Genomic DNA, 18,981 nt, shown 5'->3' with positions numbered 1-18,981 from the left:
AAAGTCCCTCCATTGAGATATCCTAATCGAGTATGGTTCATGGAACATCAAAATCCTAAACTCGATCTTCTACCGAATTGTCGATCAATATGTCTGGAACTTGTCATCACAAACTTACTTTTGTATACTAATAATAGACCTGGCCAGAGATTCAGTTTTTTGACATTTATATCGATGTTCGTCTAGGAACTCAAATCCGGATGGAGTCAGCGGTACTCCAGATCCTATATTTCCGAGTCAATGGATCCCCTCTTGACCATCGTCGTTTCCGCATAACAATGCATGACCAATAGGCTTTATTGTACGAAAACTGATTAGTCTCGTACTTATACACCGTATGAACCATACGCATCCATATCGGATCCGTACAATGTCTCAGGTCAAAGACTACATCGTGCACTGATATAACCAAACGATAAATCATTGACTACATGCTTTTCCAAGTGATTTGTCGTTATTCGGTCACGTTCGAAAAACAGTTCACCAACCGTTAATCCATACCAATGCCCTAGTGACATGACTATCATCGTCATCCATACTTATATCAACTCATGATTCTTTCGGAAGCATCCGTATGCCTACTGTACAATATGTTGCCCAAATTTATATTGCTTCCGCAGGGAACCCTTTTCGATAATTCATTTACCTATTAAATGAATCATCTAGACAATTCATATACATACTTTATTTTAAATGCAGTACTGAATAAGGAAGCAATTTACATATATGATGAAGAACCTTTTCTTCTATTATTTTGATATATATAGATACAAGACAAAATGCTCTGAAACCGACAACACGAATGATTTCTAGGGCATACACTAATATACACTAACACATGACTTCTTGAATATTTAGTTTTTGTGCATACGCCCTGACAAATGCACATTTATTCATAATTTCGAGTACTCTTGAGTTTAATGGGTTTTTAATTCATACGCTAGACTATACGCCCTAGCTAGTCTTAAATATTTTCTGAATTGAATATTTTTCTTAATTTTTGTGGATTTTTTTTTTTTGGCGAGGGGGGGGGGGGGGGGGGGGGGGGGTATGGTGTGCTTTTTGATATTTTTAATTGAGTGTGTTCCAGTTTTTCTGAATTAATTTTATGTGTCAATGATAATAACATGATTGCAATGACATGGGCATTTAGAACAATCAAATTTTAATTTAGTTTAGGAATAATTATGAATGTTGGTTTTGCTTAAGTTTGAAACTCTCATGATGTGTGTTTTGTAAGGTGGGTTAGTTCTAGCATTTAGGGATGTTTTGTGTGTGATTATCCTATGACATTGTTGAGATCCCCAAATTCTAGAACCTATTTGATGACCACTTGAGGTAAAATCCTAGACGAACTGACTGAAGAAATGACTTAGGCCATCTTTGGACCGTTTGTGCCTTTCAAGCCAACCCTACATTTTATATCTCTTGTCACCCTTTTGTGCCGATATTGATTTTATATTAGCCTTGATTTTCTTTCATTTATCCCACAATAACATACCCTTTTAACCCTTAAACACACTACTCTACCCATGATTTTAAGAGGATTTAATCTGAATTTATGCAAATGAGAGTGTTTGTGTGTGGCTTAGAGTGTTTTCTCAAATTTTGAAGGGTATTCATAAGAATGGTTGGGGTTGTGGTGTATTGTGAATATCAAGTAACAAGGGGAAAGATTGTAATATCCATACTTCCTGACTATAGTTTCTTCCAAAAAAAAAAAAAAAAAAATCAGAAACAAAAATTCGGAAAAAAAAGAAAAGAAAAAAAAAAATCTGAAAAAAAAAAAGGAGAAAAAAAAATGAATGAATCAAGGAAGTAGGAAAGTGTGAATGCAAATGCGGTTGGAAGAAAGACTAACAAAGGCTTGGGAAATTTAGAGAAATGTATATGCTTTGAGTAATGTTGTTGCAAATAAGTAAGATTAATCCTCTTACTTTGTTTGATTCCTTTCCATTCTTTCATAACCCAATATCTTAGCCTAAACATTACAAGCTCAATAAAGTCCTAATGCTCTAAAGTTGTGTGATTGTTCTACTTAGTGGAGAGTGGTTTGAAAAGTAGGCTATGAAGTTTGTATTTACAGAATTTTATTCATATTTCACAATTATTGGGATCAATTGTTTGTCTATGGATGTTGCATATGGAATTATCTCTAGTGTTGGGATTGATAGATTGTGGATTGATGGATGTTAGAGAGTTGAGAACGAACGTGAGATTGATGTTTAGGATGTTCCTAGATTTGAGATAATGTTTGATTATTCTCTTGTTGTGTGTATTCGATTTCTAAACACTTAATGAATTAGTTGGAAACTTTGTTTTGTTTTTATTTATGTGTGAATGTTTGTGTGTTTTATGACTTGTCAGATGTTTGTGGGTAACATCGCTGTAAACCCTCACGAGACTATAACTCGTCCACTAGGGAGACCTAGGGGTTTAAAGGCTTATTGCATATGCTAAATACAATTGTATCAACCTACGAAAAGAGTTTAGTTTAAAGTGTTAGAATAGGGTTAGGTTATTTTTTATCGCTTTGATCGCTAGAGACTAGCAAAACGTTGGTGGGGGTTGTGATGAGTGATGAAATGATATATATATATATATATATATATATATATATATATATATATATATATATATATTCCATGATTTTATGAGTAGATTGTAGAGAACTCGTGACTTTCATGGATTATTTTTGTGCAAGCTTCTTTGTATATTTCTATTTTTCGGAATCATGGGTATGTGTATGAGTTTCAGGTTTTTAGGTGGAAAAAGTAATGAATTTATGCTCACACGGTGGTTGAAGGCTTTGTACGTGCTAAAGAGAGAAGTCGGATCGTCAAGCAAAAGAAAGAATGTGAAATTATTGGATTGCACTGTAGCATGGTTGTTCTGTGCTGCGGCGCGAGAAGCTGAATTTGGACAGAAAGTTCATGCCACAGCATGAAGAAGTTGGCGCTGCGACGAGACAAAGTTTTATGTTTGCGAAAGAAATTGGCGCCGCGGCATGGATAGCGAGAAAAATAAAAACCTCACCTTTTCCAACTCCGACTTAAACTTGTGTTTTCCCAAAAACGTCCCTAGCAAAGGAAAAGTATAAATAGTACTTTATAATTTATTTTAGGGATTCTTTTTTTACCTAAATTGAGAGTTACTTTTTATCAAGAAAGAGAAGGAGATTCTTCCTAGGGTTTGGATTATTCTTACTTTTGAGGGAATTTCAAGTTTGCTCTCTTTAATGTCAATGTGTAACTAAACTCTTATTTGGGGATCTAATGTAGCCTAATTGGAAGGCTCTATATTTAAACATATATTTATTGTTATCAATTCAATGGAAATCTAGATTCATTCATGTATTTATTCTGTCTTTAATTTTCATTATTGTGTGACGACACTTAGTGTGAATTAGTAGGTTGTTTGTGTTGAGATTATTGAATAATGATTAGTATTTTTGCATACGCCCTGACTGAATATTAGGTAGTTCATGATTTCTTAAATATTTAGTATTTGTGCATACGCCCTGACAGATGCGCCTTCATTCATGATTTCGAGTACTCCCGAGTTTAATGGATTTTTAATTCATAGGCTAGACTATACGCCCTAACTAGTCTTGTGTTAAAACTACTAGGTTAATCCCAAAAGTCTTACGGTAATATCTTGATTTAGTGAGTGCGAACCTTAGAGAGTGAATTGAGATACAATAGATAGATTGTTGATATAGAGCTTGATAGTTATGGTGAAATTAGAACCCTAGGTTTTGGTCAATTGGGTTTTAAATAGTTTTAATAGTTGTTTAATGATAGTTTTATTCAGTTGTTGCCTTTAAAGTGATTTTTCTTAATTATTTATTATTAATTCTAGTTATTAGTTTTAATTGAAGCATAGTTATTAGGATTAGTAAATTGCTTACAAATCTATGTGGGATCGACCCTTGCTTTTACATACTAGACTACGAGAGCAATTCGTGCATTTGTGAGGAATTAGAATTTGTTCATCAACATAGTTTATAGAAATTTATTCATTTCTATATTCTTACATTCCTTTGGGGATTTGTTCCTCTTCAGGGGTTTGTGTCCATTCAGGGACTATTAACTCTTTTAGAGTTAGTTTAAAAGACGTGGAATTATCTATTATTCCAATATTATTAACATTGGCACCTATTTGGTTCCATGTCTTTTGTTTCCTAGGAACAGTATCATTGGCTCCAACCGGCCTGCCACACTTCTAGCATGTAACAAATGAATTGATCACTGCCCGTAGATTGTTCATTGGTAACATTAATCCTTGTTGGTGTATTGACAGCAGGAATGTATGATCTTGTTATTTTTGTTGCATCTGTAAATGTTTCAGACATTTGGTTGACAATATTTTGTAGATGTGTTATTCTTTGCACTTCAATTTCAGATTGAGATGTACGAGGATCTAAATGAGACATATAATTCACTTTCCTGTAACGTTCAGGCCTTACTTCAGGAGGCTTTACCTTTTTCCCTAAAGATGGGAATGTTGTCTCTTCAAAATAACAAACCACAAAATGTACAGTAAACAGATTGTCCGCCAGGGGCTCAAGATACCTGATAATAGATGGTAAGTTGTTTGGGTCCCATTTTGGTGCGTAAGGGGGTGCAATTTGAACTTGCACAACACAACCAAAAGTTCTTAAATGAGATATATTAGGCTAATGTCCAAATACAAGCTGTATTGGAGAGTATTGATGATATGCAGTGGGTCTTAGACAAATTAGCACCGCAGCATGTAAAGCAGCATGAGCCCAGGCAAAAGTTGGTAATTGCGTACATAATAGCAAAGTTCTTGCAATTAATTGGATATGCTTTATAAATGACTCCGCCATACCATTATGGATATGTACATGTGGTATTGGGTACTCAACATCAATTCACATTGCTGTACAATAGTCATCAAATTTCTTTGAGGTAAACTCACCAACATTGTCCACACGAATTGCTTTAATTGGGTAATTTGGAAAGTGTACTCGTAATCTGATGATTTGTGTTAGCAATCTAGCAGAGACAACATTACGGGTACATAGTAGACAAACATGTTACCATCGTGTCGATGCGTCAATCAATACCATAAAGTAGCGGAAAGGTCCACTTGGTGGATGGATAGGACCACATATGTCCCCATGAATTCTTTGTAAAAATGATGGGGATTCTATACCAATTTTAGTGATGGATGGCTTAAGTGTCAATTTGTCTTGTCAGCAAGCAATACAATCACTCTCATTAGGTGACGGAATCTTTAGGTTCTTTAATGGGTGCCCATGTGAGTTTTCTATAATTCTACGCGACCAAGACTGTCATGCCAAATTTTAAAAAGTTCTGGATCAGTGAACTTCTGGTTCATAACTGCATAAACTTCAACATTCTTTAGGAATGTATAATATAACCCTGATGAGAAAGCAGGGAGTTTCTCCAGTACATGCTTATGGCATGAAATATTAGCAGTGATGCATAAAAACTCTCCATCCTTTTCATTAAGGTTTCAATGTGGTATCCATTAAGTCATATATCTTTGAAACTAAACAAATTTCTTCTGGATTTGCTAGAATATAAAGTATCATTGATACTTAATTTAGTTCCACTTGGTAACAAGAGTGTTGCTCTTCCAGAGCCCTTAATTATGTTTATCAACCCTAATATAGTATTTACTTTAGCTTCAGTAAATTTCAAATTTGAAAAATTATTTTCTATCCTGAAGGATAGTGTGCGTCGTTGCACTGTCTACTATACAAATGTATCCATCATTACTGGATATCGATGTTTCATTTTTTATGTTCATCTTTCAATAAGAGTGCACTATTACATTTGTTAAACTCTTTGTGTTGATAATATATTATAATATTAATGGTATAAGTGTAATAGACTAAAGAAGACATAAATGTTAAAGTAAAGTCGAAAGGGGAGTGTTAAACTTCATTTCTTTTCACTTTAACTATTGTAGTAAAATGAAGGGGAGGGGGGTTTTTTATAGCCAACGCCCCTTCGCCCCATTCACCGTCTCAAAGTTAAGGCATGGATGGCCAATTACAACATTTTGTTTATTATTATTATTTTAAATATAAAATAGTTGATTCATTGTCCGCGAAAATCTATTATCCAAGGGGAATTACATGATCCATATGCAAATCACTAAATTAAATATTATTTATAAATTTTTCTCTCCCTATCTTTACAATTGATGTGATTGATTACTTCAAAAAATGATTTTTTACTATTCATCCAAATTCAATCAATTTAATATCCAAAATGTATCAATAATATTGAATAGTTTATATATTTTTTAAAGGTTAGATTGATAAAATTGTTGATCAATTTAAAGGTTGAATTGATGACAATTCCAAAATCAAAGAGTTAAAAGATCGCATTTCTAAAGCAAGGGGTGATTCACTACCCCAAAAAAAAAAATAAAAAAAAAAAAATAAAAACAAACTGTGTATACATAGCTAGGGACACATTGATTTCTCAAATAGGTATGACCGGATTGGAAGATAGGGTGCATTTTATGTAGTTCAACTCCAACTGATCCTAGGATGAGTCAAATGGGCAGGCCAAGTCTGGGCTTACCCCATTTTCTGGGCCCAGTAAGCGATACAATCTACCCATTTTATTTTGTTAAACCCAACCAGCCCATAAAACTCATCAGATTGAGAGTGATCCTGATGGATACATAAGTATATATATACCTATACATATTTGATGCATATGTATTTACGTATACCCATTTATAAATATGTATACTTGTTCATATTTATGTATATCTATGCAAATATATATATATATATAATATATATATATATATATATATATATATTATATATTTTTTTTTTTTTTTTTTTTTTTTTTTTTTTTTTTTTTTTCACGCCTAACCGACATCTCCGATCAGCTCTATCAATTGCTGGAAACCATAATGCAGATGAGTCTGGAGCCTAGTTCCATTTTCAGTATGAAGTGAAAGAAAATACATTCTCAGGTAAGACATCAACTAGTGAATAAGAGAGGATAAAAATGTGAAGATAGATGTCAAATCACTGCAATCTGATTACTGACTTGATTGCTATTACATATCCTAAAAGAAAAAGTATCATATATTACTGAATCCCTCCCTAATTGGAAATTATACGAGTAAAAACCAAGTTGAAGCTTTCTCATGCAACATCAGTCAAGTCACATCAATATGTACACAGCCTCAAATTGCTTTCAGAAGAACTTGACACGTCAACACGAAATCACACAATCAATTCTAGTCAAAAGCACATTCCAATCTAAGTTTGTAGCAGAGTTACAATGGACTAACTGAAAATTTGTATATCTAAATAAGCTAATAACTTCACTAGTATTTGCTGACTGCTAGCTCTCACATGGACCTTCCTCATTTACAGATAAGAACATAAATTTGATTAATAAACTACGCGCATCAAGCTTCATAACAGTTGCAAGTTTCACAACTCAGAATGAAGAAAAATACTTTCACAACTTAACGTTTACTATTTGAATGCATTCTCAGCAGGATCATGCATAAGAAAATACACTCATTAATTGTTTCCAGATTCCCATGCATTGGCAAGGTAAACACATAAAACCTATCACATTGGATCATACAAGCAACTCTGCATAAAATTTTTTAACTTCATTAAAGGTATGTTTGCAAGTGCGTGAAAACGGTTTTCCAAAAAAGCAATCGTCAATTCTTTTGAACTTCTAATTAGAAAAAAAAAAGTGAAAACCTTTTGCTCTGCTGAAGATATGGCATGGAAAAAGAAAAGGATGAGGAATAAAGTGTCAAGATTAGAGCTAAAAATAAGCAGGCAAAGAAATTCCAGTACAAGCCTATTCATAAATAAGAAAAGGCACTGCCTTAAAAAACAGAAATAAGCATGGCCTTAAGAGACACAATACAAATTTCATCTGCCAATATGTTTCAGTTCCACACGATATATCTGAGAATATTGTTACATACATAATTTTACTTATAACTGACGATCTAGCAGAAGACCGACATTAATACTCCCAAAAGTATCAAAGGAAAATTATTCAGAACTTGAATCTCATCTCTATTTCACCTATGATCATTTTCTCCATCTCAACAAATCTAATAGTTGGCCAGCTTAATAAAATAGAGCACCACAAATTTCTCATTGTGAAAGGAAATGGGATATAGCTACCAAAATTATCCTGTACAATATTTAGAAATTTACTATCCTTTTTAACCAGAACCATGTAGAACATGAAATATAAAGGAAGCTTTCAGTTTGGGTCTGAAACCATATCACATTTTTTACAAACAATTAACTACAAGACTCAGTAGCTCATGGAAGGAGAAAGAAGAAAATAGAAGAAATTAAGGAGACAGATTTTGAGTTCTAAGAGATCAGGAGAAAGCAACCACTTAATCTCCCAATTGATTTATATCCTGACATTCCTACTTCTAAGATTTTCAAACCATATAATATTATTCTGCATCAAAGACCTTTAATAAACAGAAGAAGCCTCTTCTTGCATAACCTAAGCAGCTACAGATACATCCATATCTATTAATAAACAAATATTTGAAATGCAGCCCAATTACATAACAAGCATTTTTTCAGGTTATTGCCTTCAATAGATTTAAATAAAAGTTCCCAACAACGTTCTATTATCAAAACATCACTTTAACTGATCTAACCCATATTGCACTGTACAAATGAAAGGTGATGTTTCCCGATTCTTCATAGCTTATACTGATCATAAGTCATTCAGTAACTATTTACTTGAACATATTAGAAGTTCTTACAGATACGCTATAATCAACCACAAAATTTGTATTCCGGAAACAAGGTTAGTGTTAAGCAGATATGAATTCTAACATGCATGTAATCTCCAAATGCAGCGAAAGAACTGATATATTGAACTTCAGAAATAAACAAACAAAGACCATATACAAGAACAACGTACACCACCCATTGATGAAAACCAGTAGCTGATAACAGAAAGACACAAAGCTTTTACATAAATCTCGATCTAAATTACAAGCTTGTAATCAAAAATGCTACAGACACAATCAAACACATACCGCTTGATTCCCCTCCAAAAAATTAAAAGCAAAATGGAACATAACAAATGTGTTTAATTGCACATGTAAACCCCAGTCTCATACTTGTAAGCAACTTCATAAAAGTCTGTCTTACCTTCAAGACGGCCGTAGACAAACCCCAGATAATGATACATCCCTTCTCCAGAATTTTACATAACCAATAACATCAAGCTCTTCCCCACCACTCTTCCTCAATAAGAATCCACAGGCATTCTTACTCTCAGCCGGCCAACAGAACCCTTTACTGGAATCGCTGGTACATGCCACTTCAATTCTCTATCAGTTCTATTCACACAGCTTTAGGCGAAACTTTCAACAATGTAGGATCAACCGTAGTTTCAACACAAACTTTACATCATGTAATGGTGTAGGCAATCAGGTTTGAAACATACTGTATCATCACAGAAGCAAAGTCCCTACTTCTTTTTATCAAGCGAACTCTTAAGGCAATGTGTCATCCTAGGAAGTAAACTATACTTCAAATCGAATTGGCTCATCAGATGGAGCTGTTCTCACATGAAACATCCCATTACCTAGACTACTAACTTTACTACTCTGCAAACAAATCTCTTAACCCCACTAGTACCATCAACACGAAGAGAACTCATTTCTTTATCGTCACCAGAAGTTTTCTTGGGCAATGTTCTCAAATAAACCACACCCATTAACCCTGTTCTAGCAAGCAATGATTCCCTGAACTCTGCACTAATTTGCTCCACAATATACATTTCAGACCCTTCATTCATTCTTTTTCACCAAAAGTTTCTCAAGTGGAGTCTCTAGCTCCATCAGCCTTCTTAGCCGGAGCATCAGGACCAGTTTGCAACAGTTCAAGCCCACTAAGCCCTTCCTTTTTCGCAATCTTCTTTGGTCCAATAAACTCAGAAGCATCCAATCCACCACCCCAAGCTTCAGTAAATCCTTCAAAAGTCTCCTCCATCGTAGCCTTATCATTACTAAACTCAATCCCACCATCCTCCCCTTCAAAACCCTCCACATTAATATGAGTCGACTGCGTCGCCTCAGCCGGCGGCAATGTAGTAACTTCAATCCCGCTAACGCCACAGTCAAATCAGTCGACGAACCCTTATTCTTCTTAACCCCACCACAAGTTCCTCCTCCTTATTCACCACTTCACTCGCCGCAAATGGGTCCTTCTCAACATTAGACCTCCTCACTCTTCTCCAATTCCTTATCTTTTTCTTGCTCATTAGCATTTGCACAACAAGTAGCTGCCACCTCATCTCCGGCCGCAATAGTCTCAGCCGGACTTCAAACCGAGCATTCGAAAATGAATCAACCGCCGCCAAATGCTCGAGCGAATGAATCTCAACAGAACTCCAATGATCCGCCCCACGAATCTTACTCTCCGTGTCTAATGCAGAGTGAACCATCTTCGCAATTCCGTCACCGTGCATTGAACCCAACATTGCAGCTAAACGTATACTACTAACGCCACGTAGGACATATCTAAAGCCTATAGATTTCAGCGTACTTACGATTAAGTTTCTCGGGAGTGACATCCACGCCACGGCACGCTGTCACAATGACACTAACGGCTTGATTAACGGTGTTAATGCAGTCGAAGACATTGATTGAGTTGTCGTGATCGGGTTGGTGATGCCGAGGACGTAGATGGAGTTGACGAGACGATACCACGACGCGGTACCGAGATTCAACGCCGACGATGAGCTGGCCGCTGGAGGCGGCGAGGGGATCACGCCGAGGGGCGATGGATTCAAGAGAGGCGTCGTGGTCGACGAGGGGGAAACGGAGGGTTGGGATTGATGGGCTTGGTGTGGTGGGGGCGTTTCGTGGCGGCGAAGATTTCGCGTTTTGACGGAAGGCGGAGAGGGCGGCGAGGGCTCGGGTCGAGGGAACCATTCTCGGGTTTGAGGAGGATGTCGGATCCGTTGACGGGTTGGAGAGAGAGGGCTAGACACGACATTTGGGTGAATTTGAATTGGATTGGATTGGATCTGATCGGGTTTTGAATTGATCGGATCTAGGGTTTGGGAGGTAGAGAAAATGAAATGGGGAGTGTATTGAGTTGAATTGAAGAGCGAGTCAAGTGAGTTAGCGAGTTGGTATTTTGTTCGTTGAGGTTGATGATTTGAAGCAGAAATGTTAAGTGGTTTGTGTTGCAGAGGAGCAGAAATTGAAATGAGAGAGAAAGGTTGGCTTGGTGGCTGATGTGAACTGTGGACTATGGATTGTTATGGGCCGTGGTGGGTGTACAAGGAAGATGACGGACGTGAAAAGGGAGGGCCTTTCTGTTTTTGTTTTAGCCCTAAACCTTCTACATTTAACGAAATACTGTAGTTTATCTTCATAGTTTCAAAAATTATGGGGAAGAAACTTTCACCCTCTTGGTTTTAAAAAATATTACTGAAAAAATAGTATACCATTAAAATATATTATCTTAAATTAATAAAGAATGTAATGTTATATGTCTTGTTAGATTGGTAATATAAATAATAATATGTTTGGTTGGGGAGAACAAAATTATCCGAGTGGTTTTTACTTAATTATTCTTCTTTTATAATATTATTATTATTATTTAGAGTATTACTTTAACCTCCTAAATTTGAGAATTTAGCTAAAACACGATAATAACAAATGTTTAAAATTTAACAAAATACCCACAACCACCCAAGATGACTTCTAACCACCACCACCAACAATTGTCAAAATGGCACACGATTGGGCGGATCTAGCTGAAAACGGTCAAAATAGATCTGGTCGTTTCCGACCATATCCATGACCATCTGGCGGTTTCTAGCTTTCAATCTGACTGAAAATGACTAGATTGGCACATAGCCGATCGTGCGCTGTTCCGACGACTGTTGATGATGGTCGACGATTGACAGCCATCTTAGGTTATTATGGGTATTATTCATGTAAATAATGAGGGTATTTCTATCAAAAAAATCAATATATAAAGTTATAGGAGTCATTTTACACGTTTGAGTTAATTGTTACTTGGTAGACATATGAGGATAATTGTATCCGAAATGTTTATTAATTAAAAATAAAATTAGTATGAACAATAGATTACATGATAATAAAAAATAACATCATTTCAAATAGTAATCAAATTACCCCTCATATTAGTCACTATTGATATTGGTCGATTACCGGAATCTTTTATTACTTGACACTCAAACGTGTTAATTGCCTAATTAAAATTTAGATCATTGGTGTTATCTTTCATGACACCGAACCAGACGCTACGTCTATGTCATGTTATGTGTAAATGATAGACCTGACAAAACGGGTCTGGACCTACAGGTCGACCCTAAACCCGGGTAAAAAATATAGGGTGTGGGTCTTTAATATTAGACCTGTTTTTCTTCTACCCATACCCGGCCCAACCTGTTTTGCCAAAGGGTCAGGCGGGTACACCCGCGGGCACCTGTTTGTTTTCCCCTTTTCGTTTTGCAAGAATACCTTAAATTCTAAATTGGGGTTTGGCCATGTTTTTGCCCCAAATCGCAATATCCCTAACCCTCTCAAACTCATCGTCGCCGCTTCTCCTGTCTTTGTTTCTCATCAACACAAAAGGACTCTGCAAATAAACCCAACAAAAAAACAAAAACATAAATCACACAAATTCAAAAATCCAAAGGAAAAATTCAATCAAACAAAAACAAAAATCCAAAAACCCAAAGGAAAAATTCAATCAAACCTGGTGATTAAAGTCAGATGATTAACTCTATCTGGTGATGCGATGGAGGATGCGTTGCGGCCTATGGGGCAACAGGTGGCATGTGGGACGTGGGGAGTGGAAGTGGAGGTGATTAAAGTCAGAGTTAGGTTTTGGTTGGAATAAAGACTGAAGAGTGGAGAATCTGCAGCAGAAGTTTCAAAAACTAAACAGTAAAAGAGGATACTCAGATCTGTTCAATCTTTGCCTGTTTGTAGAGTCAATTCATTCTCAAACTGTTGCTTTTCTTTTGTAAATTTTTTCTTTTTTCAGATTTTTTTATGTGGGTTTATTTGGTTGATGAGGAATAAAAAGACAATAAAAAAATTAGAGTGAATAGTACAAGCACCCACACCCGTATAGGGTAAAGTACGGGTCCAAAATATTGAACCCGTTTAAATCGATCCATTTTAGATCCGTACCCGGCCCACCCGCCCATTTTGCCAGGTCTAGACTAAATGATACACATTGCTCACTATGAAAAAGTTGCGCAGCTGAACCAAACGCCTTACTTTACTATACAAGGGGAAGGCAGCAGAGCCACTTCAAAATAAAAACCAACCCCAGTTTGATCTTATCAAAATTCTCATCGTAATAAAAAGGCGGCTTATTTCAGCAATTTGAATCAATAATCATCAATGCATAAGGGAGCAGCACAAAGCGATGGTATGCTTCGCCAGCAAGTAGGTCAATGACTTGATAGCGGCAGTAAGATTCCTTGTAAGGAAAAACTAATATTAGTTTATCTTTTTACTAATTCAACAATGTTTGCACATAACAATTTGAATTCATCAACTATTATGGATAGATCATACTGATGTGCCCAGATTCTGTTTTCATTAGTTGACCTCAAATTTAACTTTTGAAATCATTCTATGCTTCTATTTACTTTGTTTTCATTCTTGAGACTAGTGACATTTTCTCTTCGGCTTCAATCCTAAATCCCTTTTAAATTCTTCAGAAAACAGAACAAATTGCTTCCGAAATGTAATTTGACACTTCGATTTCAGTTTACATTTAAAGCCAATTTTAATCAAAACCGAAAGCAAATTTCAGTTAACAAGTTTAGCTCCTTCAGTTCAACAATAATTTTCCCCTTCCTTTTCCCAGACATTTTCTCAGCATCCAAACACACTTCCAATTCCAATTTTAACCTTTCACCAACCAATTAGATCAACAAACCGAACCAATCAGCCAAGCATAAACTCATAAACAAAACACAAAAAATAAATAAAAAATCAGTCAATTACCATAAAAATATTCATTAATTGATGAAATGTCATTACAAAATCCATTAAAACGCCGGCAAACCAAACCCTAACCCTAACCACCAAAACCATAGAGAGTCCGGCCCTGACGTTTCAAAGCATAAACGACGTCCATGGCGGTGACGGTCTTCCGGCGAGCGTGCTCGGTATAGGTCACGGCGTCTCTAATCACGTTCTCCAAAAAGATCTTGAGAACACCGCGAGTTTCTTCATAGATCAAACCGCTGATACGCTTGACGCCGCCACGCCTCGCCAGACGCCGAATTGCCGGCTTCGTGATCCCCTGAATGTTATCTCTGAGAACCTTACGGTGACGTTTGGCTCCTCCCTTTCCCAATCCCTTGCCTCCCTTTCCCCTTCCTGACATTTTTGCGTTTTCTTCTGTTTTCCTTTTCTCTTACTCTCTGTTTAGATGTTTGATTGTTGCGTTTAGTGAAAGATGAGACGGGGTTTATATGGAAAGAGATGGGGCTCGGTGGCCGTTAGATTAGAAAGTGATCCGCGTGAAGGGTACTTTTTGAGATGCGAACCGTTGGATTGTGAGATCTTGAATGTGATTGGTGGAAATGAATTAGTGTTGGATCGTGCTATGGAAATTGAGACTGGGCGGGTGATTTTGGTGGGAATGGTGCGTGGGAAAAAACACTTGTTATTTGCCGCGTTTGGTTGGATTGAAAATTGAAAATTGAAAATTGAAAATTGAAAATTGAAAATTGAAAATTGAAAATTGAAAATTGAAATTGAAATTGAAATTTTGCCTTAATAATTTAATATAACCATTGAGAGAAGCACCTTGTCTTTTAAAATTAATACCATATTTTAAAATTAATATTAATTTATGATTATCATATAACATTGTGATTATATAACTTGGAATGTGTATCTTTAATACAATGTTATTAAATAAAAATTATGATGTATAACCGCACTTAATTAAAAACATTGTATGATAGTTAGGCGTTATATTAGATGTGGATAAAGATGAACCATATTTGAATAAGTAGGATGACACAATTTTTTAAATAATAATATAAAGAATGTTTAATTAGGTTTGTTTATAAATCTAAACTCAATTTGGAATTTGATTTTTTTTTTTTTTTTTTTTTTTTTAAATATGAGTTTGAAGTAGATGTATTGACCTAAGTCTACATATCACTACCTTACATTATCAAATCAACTCTAGTTGATGAGGACATAACCGAGCAGCCTGTTGTCGTAAAGCCGACACAAGATCGTCTTCACATTCCGATGGCCCAGATTATGAGAAGTCGAGCTAAAAAGATGCAACGTGTCTTGTCAAGCGTAATTGAAGAACTTGAAGCCAAGGAAGCAATGCATGAAGTCGAGTATGCCTTAGAGAGATCCAAAAATATTATTAACAAGATTGAAGCTCAAGTCCAAGTTTGAGGAATTAAAGACAGATTCTTGCTAGCCCTAATTGAGTCCAAGTTGGCGTCCAAGCCTTTGTTCATGAGGCTTAATAATTGTTATTTTATGTGGGTTTTTTTAAGTTATTTTAAGACTTATTTTGGTGTAATTGGTTGGAGCTGTTTATTTACTAAAGCCCAAGTATTTTATTATTTTTATTATTTGGGTTTGAGTTTGGGTTAGTTATTAGGGTTAAGACCTATTAATGGGCTGTTAGCCTTATTTTGGGCCAATTAGTTAGTTATATATAGTGGTTGGATGTTTTGGCTGCAAACCTTTTGGGAAGGAATAATTAAATATTTCGTTTTTTTTTAAGATTGCATCTTGATCTCTAGAACTCATCAAGAATCACCCATTCTTGTGGCATTCTTCCATGAAACTTATCAATCTAAATTAAGATTATGACGTTTCAGATTATCTATACCAAGGTTCTGACAATAGATTCGTTTCAGGTCGCGGTTCTTCAAATTCTAATTGTTCCTAGATCTTTACGTTCTTGATCGACGGGTTTCTTTGCAAATTGAAGCAGATCGCATCAGTTGGTATTAGAGCCAGGTTCAAATCAGAATCTCTGTTATTTTTTTTTTTCTTTTGTTTCTTTTCGAGTCTTTATTCTTGTTTCATCGTATTCAATTTGTCTTAGTTGAGTCTTGCTGAATATCTTGAATAAACTGATCATCATACTATTGAATTTGGTGTGATTTCTTGGTTATTTGAACATCTTGGGGGCTCTCTTGATCAATTTGTGCACCAAATTAGGGTTTCGATTAAGTTTAGTTCAAGTCATTAGGGTTCTTTGAATTTAATCTTATGTTTCGTAATCTGCTCTTGTGTTGAATCCATGTTATTTAGTTTGGGTCTTGATTTGTAATTGATTGAATCTTGTTAGCATCTTTTCTTGATTTCAAATTAAATTCAATACAAATTAGATTTGATTTAACAAAAGTCGGCCAAGTTAAAAAAAAAAAAAAAAAAAAAAAATTTGCAACATATATCAGATCTGAATCTACTGTTCATCAGATCTTGTTAATCTTGAATCTTGGTCTGATTTGTTACAATCTAATATTTTACAATTGTTTTTCTAAAGATTCGATCTTGATTGAAGTTTTGTTCGTTTCATATTCTTGGTGTTGATTTTTTTTTATTGTCATGAACACTCCTTTGAATTTTGGGTGTTCTATTGTCTTTGTGATTGATTCGGATCTGTCCTTTGCATTATCGGTAGGTGATTTTGAGCGACACATCTGAAAATTTGATAATTCTTGTCTTTCGTTGTTTGTAAAAATAAAAAAAAATAAAAAAATTCAGATCATGAGATTCAAAAGAACATTCTAAACGCAAGTGTGAGTGGCTTGAATAATTGAGTGTAAACACCTGAGGGAGTGGTTGTGAGGAATTTTCTAACATTTTCTACAAGTACCCCTTCATGAAAAATCTTGAAAAGGACATTGCGAAAGAATCGGAGAAATCCAAAGCTTTCACAATGAAAGCTATGCAGCAACAATTAGAACATATGATGAATGTTATGAGTAGTTTTGAGAGTAGGGTAGAAAGAATGAAAGAAGGGGAAAAGAAAAATAAGAAGAAAGCACCATCTGTAACGTTTACGTGAGGTACGTAGTTAAAGTATGTAGTATTGCCTAAATGATTCATTGATTTTGCCCTTAATTGAGTTTACATGTTGTTCATATGGTTTGGTTGACCCTTCGTTGAATTAGTGTTTTGGTTTGGTTGAGTGGTTGCCCTGAATATTTTAAAGACTTGGCGAAATTTTGGTGTTCCATACTTCGTCGCGGCGACGTAGGTTCTATAATTGTGTAGGTTATGTAATTTTTTGCCGCGACAAAGAGCCTGTTGTTTTGTTTTGTGAAGTTTCTAGAGAATTTTCCATAGGGGCAAAGTGACCATTTTACCCCTAATTAGCAGGTAAAGTGGGGAGTAAAATGTAAGAAAATTTCATGGAGAATACATTGGAGTTGGGGGTGTGATTGCAATGAATTAAAGGACAAGGATGGAATTTTTAAAATAGTGTAAGGGAAAAATGGGAAAGAATGATTGTAAAATGAGATATTAAGAGTTTAGTATGAGAAACCCCCTCATTTCTCTACCTCCACCGCCATTCCCATTCTTCTTTTTCTCTCAACTTCCCACTCAATTATATAAGGATTTTTAGAGCGCTTTTGAGTGGTTTTTGGTAAAGAGTTAAGCCAAAGCATCCCAAGGCAAAATTTCTTGCTATATATGTGAGATTTATTTATAGAAGTGTTAAAGTCTTATAGTATTATTGCTTAAGGTTTTAGAGAAAGGACAAGCTACCCAAGGAAAAGAGATCCTAGTGGAGTCACTCAATCACAAGGTAAGTAAATCCAATTCAAGTTAAGGTGTAAGAAATCACTTGAGTAGAGCTTTCTTTATGTATGTATATCTTATGCTTGTTGAGAAGTTGAGATGAGTTGTGTATTTATTTGTGGTTGTTGAAGATATTTAAGTTATGAGAAGTGTTTTTGGATGTGTGATGAGAGATTGAGGTTGGGTTGAAGTTGGAGGAGTTTTGAGTAAACTTTTTAGGAGTGTTTTTTCCTTGACAGGAATTATGATTATACAAGGGAGTTTCCTCTCATCTTGGATGGTTAAAGAGAGAAGTAGAGCTATAATTAAAGTAGAGTTTTTGTATGCACACTTATTGTTTGATGAAATGTCTAAGTGAAGCATGAGTATGAGTAGGGAACCTTAAATTCTTGCAACATGGCATATTTGCATTTCATGAGTACATTTAACGAACATGAGCCATCCACATGCATATAGTTTGCATTTGTGTAATAGCTTGAGAAAGAGTATAACATTCTATAGCTTGAGAAAGAGTATAAGAGTATAAAAATTCTAAGAATAAAGCACTATAAGAGTAAAGAGAAAGAGAGAATGAGCACTAGAGAATAAAATAATGAGAAGTGCTAAGGAAGAGAATAGAATAAGTTGTGCGATGGGGAACCAGTGAGTGATAGGTAGAGTATTCCCATATGTACGCTGCATTGAGAGAGCGGCCTGAGCGTGAGAGAAAGAATTGGTATAACCCGTGAGAGTACATGCGGATGAGGGCTATACCCGAGAGTACCCGAGAGAGAGAATGCACTCACACGGCCAAGGGTTCTGAATCCATGCATAACCGAGTCCGATCGGCAAAGAGTAAGAGATCATGAGAAAGAACAGCGAGAGAGAGAAAGAGAATTAGTAGAAAAGAATTGTGAGACACAGAGAAACCGAGATGGAGAATAGAAAGAATAAGAAGAGAAAAAAAATGAGAAGAGAGTAATGTAAGGAAAGAATTAAGAAAAGAGTTACAGGGATGAGGAATAGAGGATTTACTTACTGAGCATTGTTCGTGCTCACCCCGTTGTTTTCTATGTTTTGCAAGAAATAGGTGAGGATGTGGTCGGATGGATGTCGGCAAGCGGGGAGCAATGGTTACACTGTCCACTATTTTGATGG

At 35.6% G+C, this 18,981-nt stretch overlaps 1 protein-coding gene and 1 pseudogene across 1 annotated transcript; both read right to left on the bottom strand.

The window, feature by feature from the left end:
* Positions 1-9,125: 9,125 nt before the first annotated feature.
* LOC116129335 lies at positions 9,126-11,041 on the bottom strand (annotated as a pseudogene).
* A 3,081-nt stretch (positions 11,042-14,122) lies between these two features.
* Positions 14,123-14,480, bottom strand: LOC116130161 (histone H4). The gene has a single exon (XM_031415916.1). It carries the CDS (start codon positions 14,432-14,434, stop codon positions 14,123-14,125), a length of 312 nt encoding a protein of 103 aa, XP_031271776.1. The 5' UTR covers positions 14,435-14,480.
* Between the last annotated feature and the right edge of the window lie 4,501 nt (positions 14,481-18,981).

This window comes from Pistacia vera, unplaced genomic scaffold (assembly GCF_008641045.1).
Source record: "Pistacia vera cultivar Batoury unplaced genomic scaffold, PisVer_v2 Contig106, whole genome shotgun sequence".
NCBI classification, from domain to species: Eukaryota; Viridiplantae; Streptophyta; class Magnoliopsida; order Sapindales; family Anacardiaceae; genus Pistacia; species Pistacia vera.
This window is presented reverse-complemented; position numbering and strand designations above follow the sequence as displayed.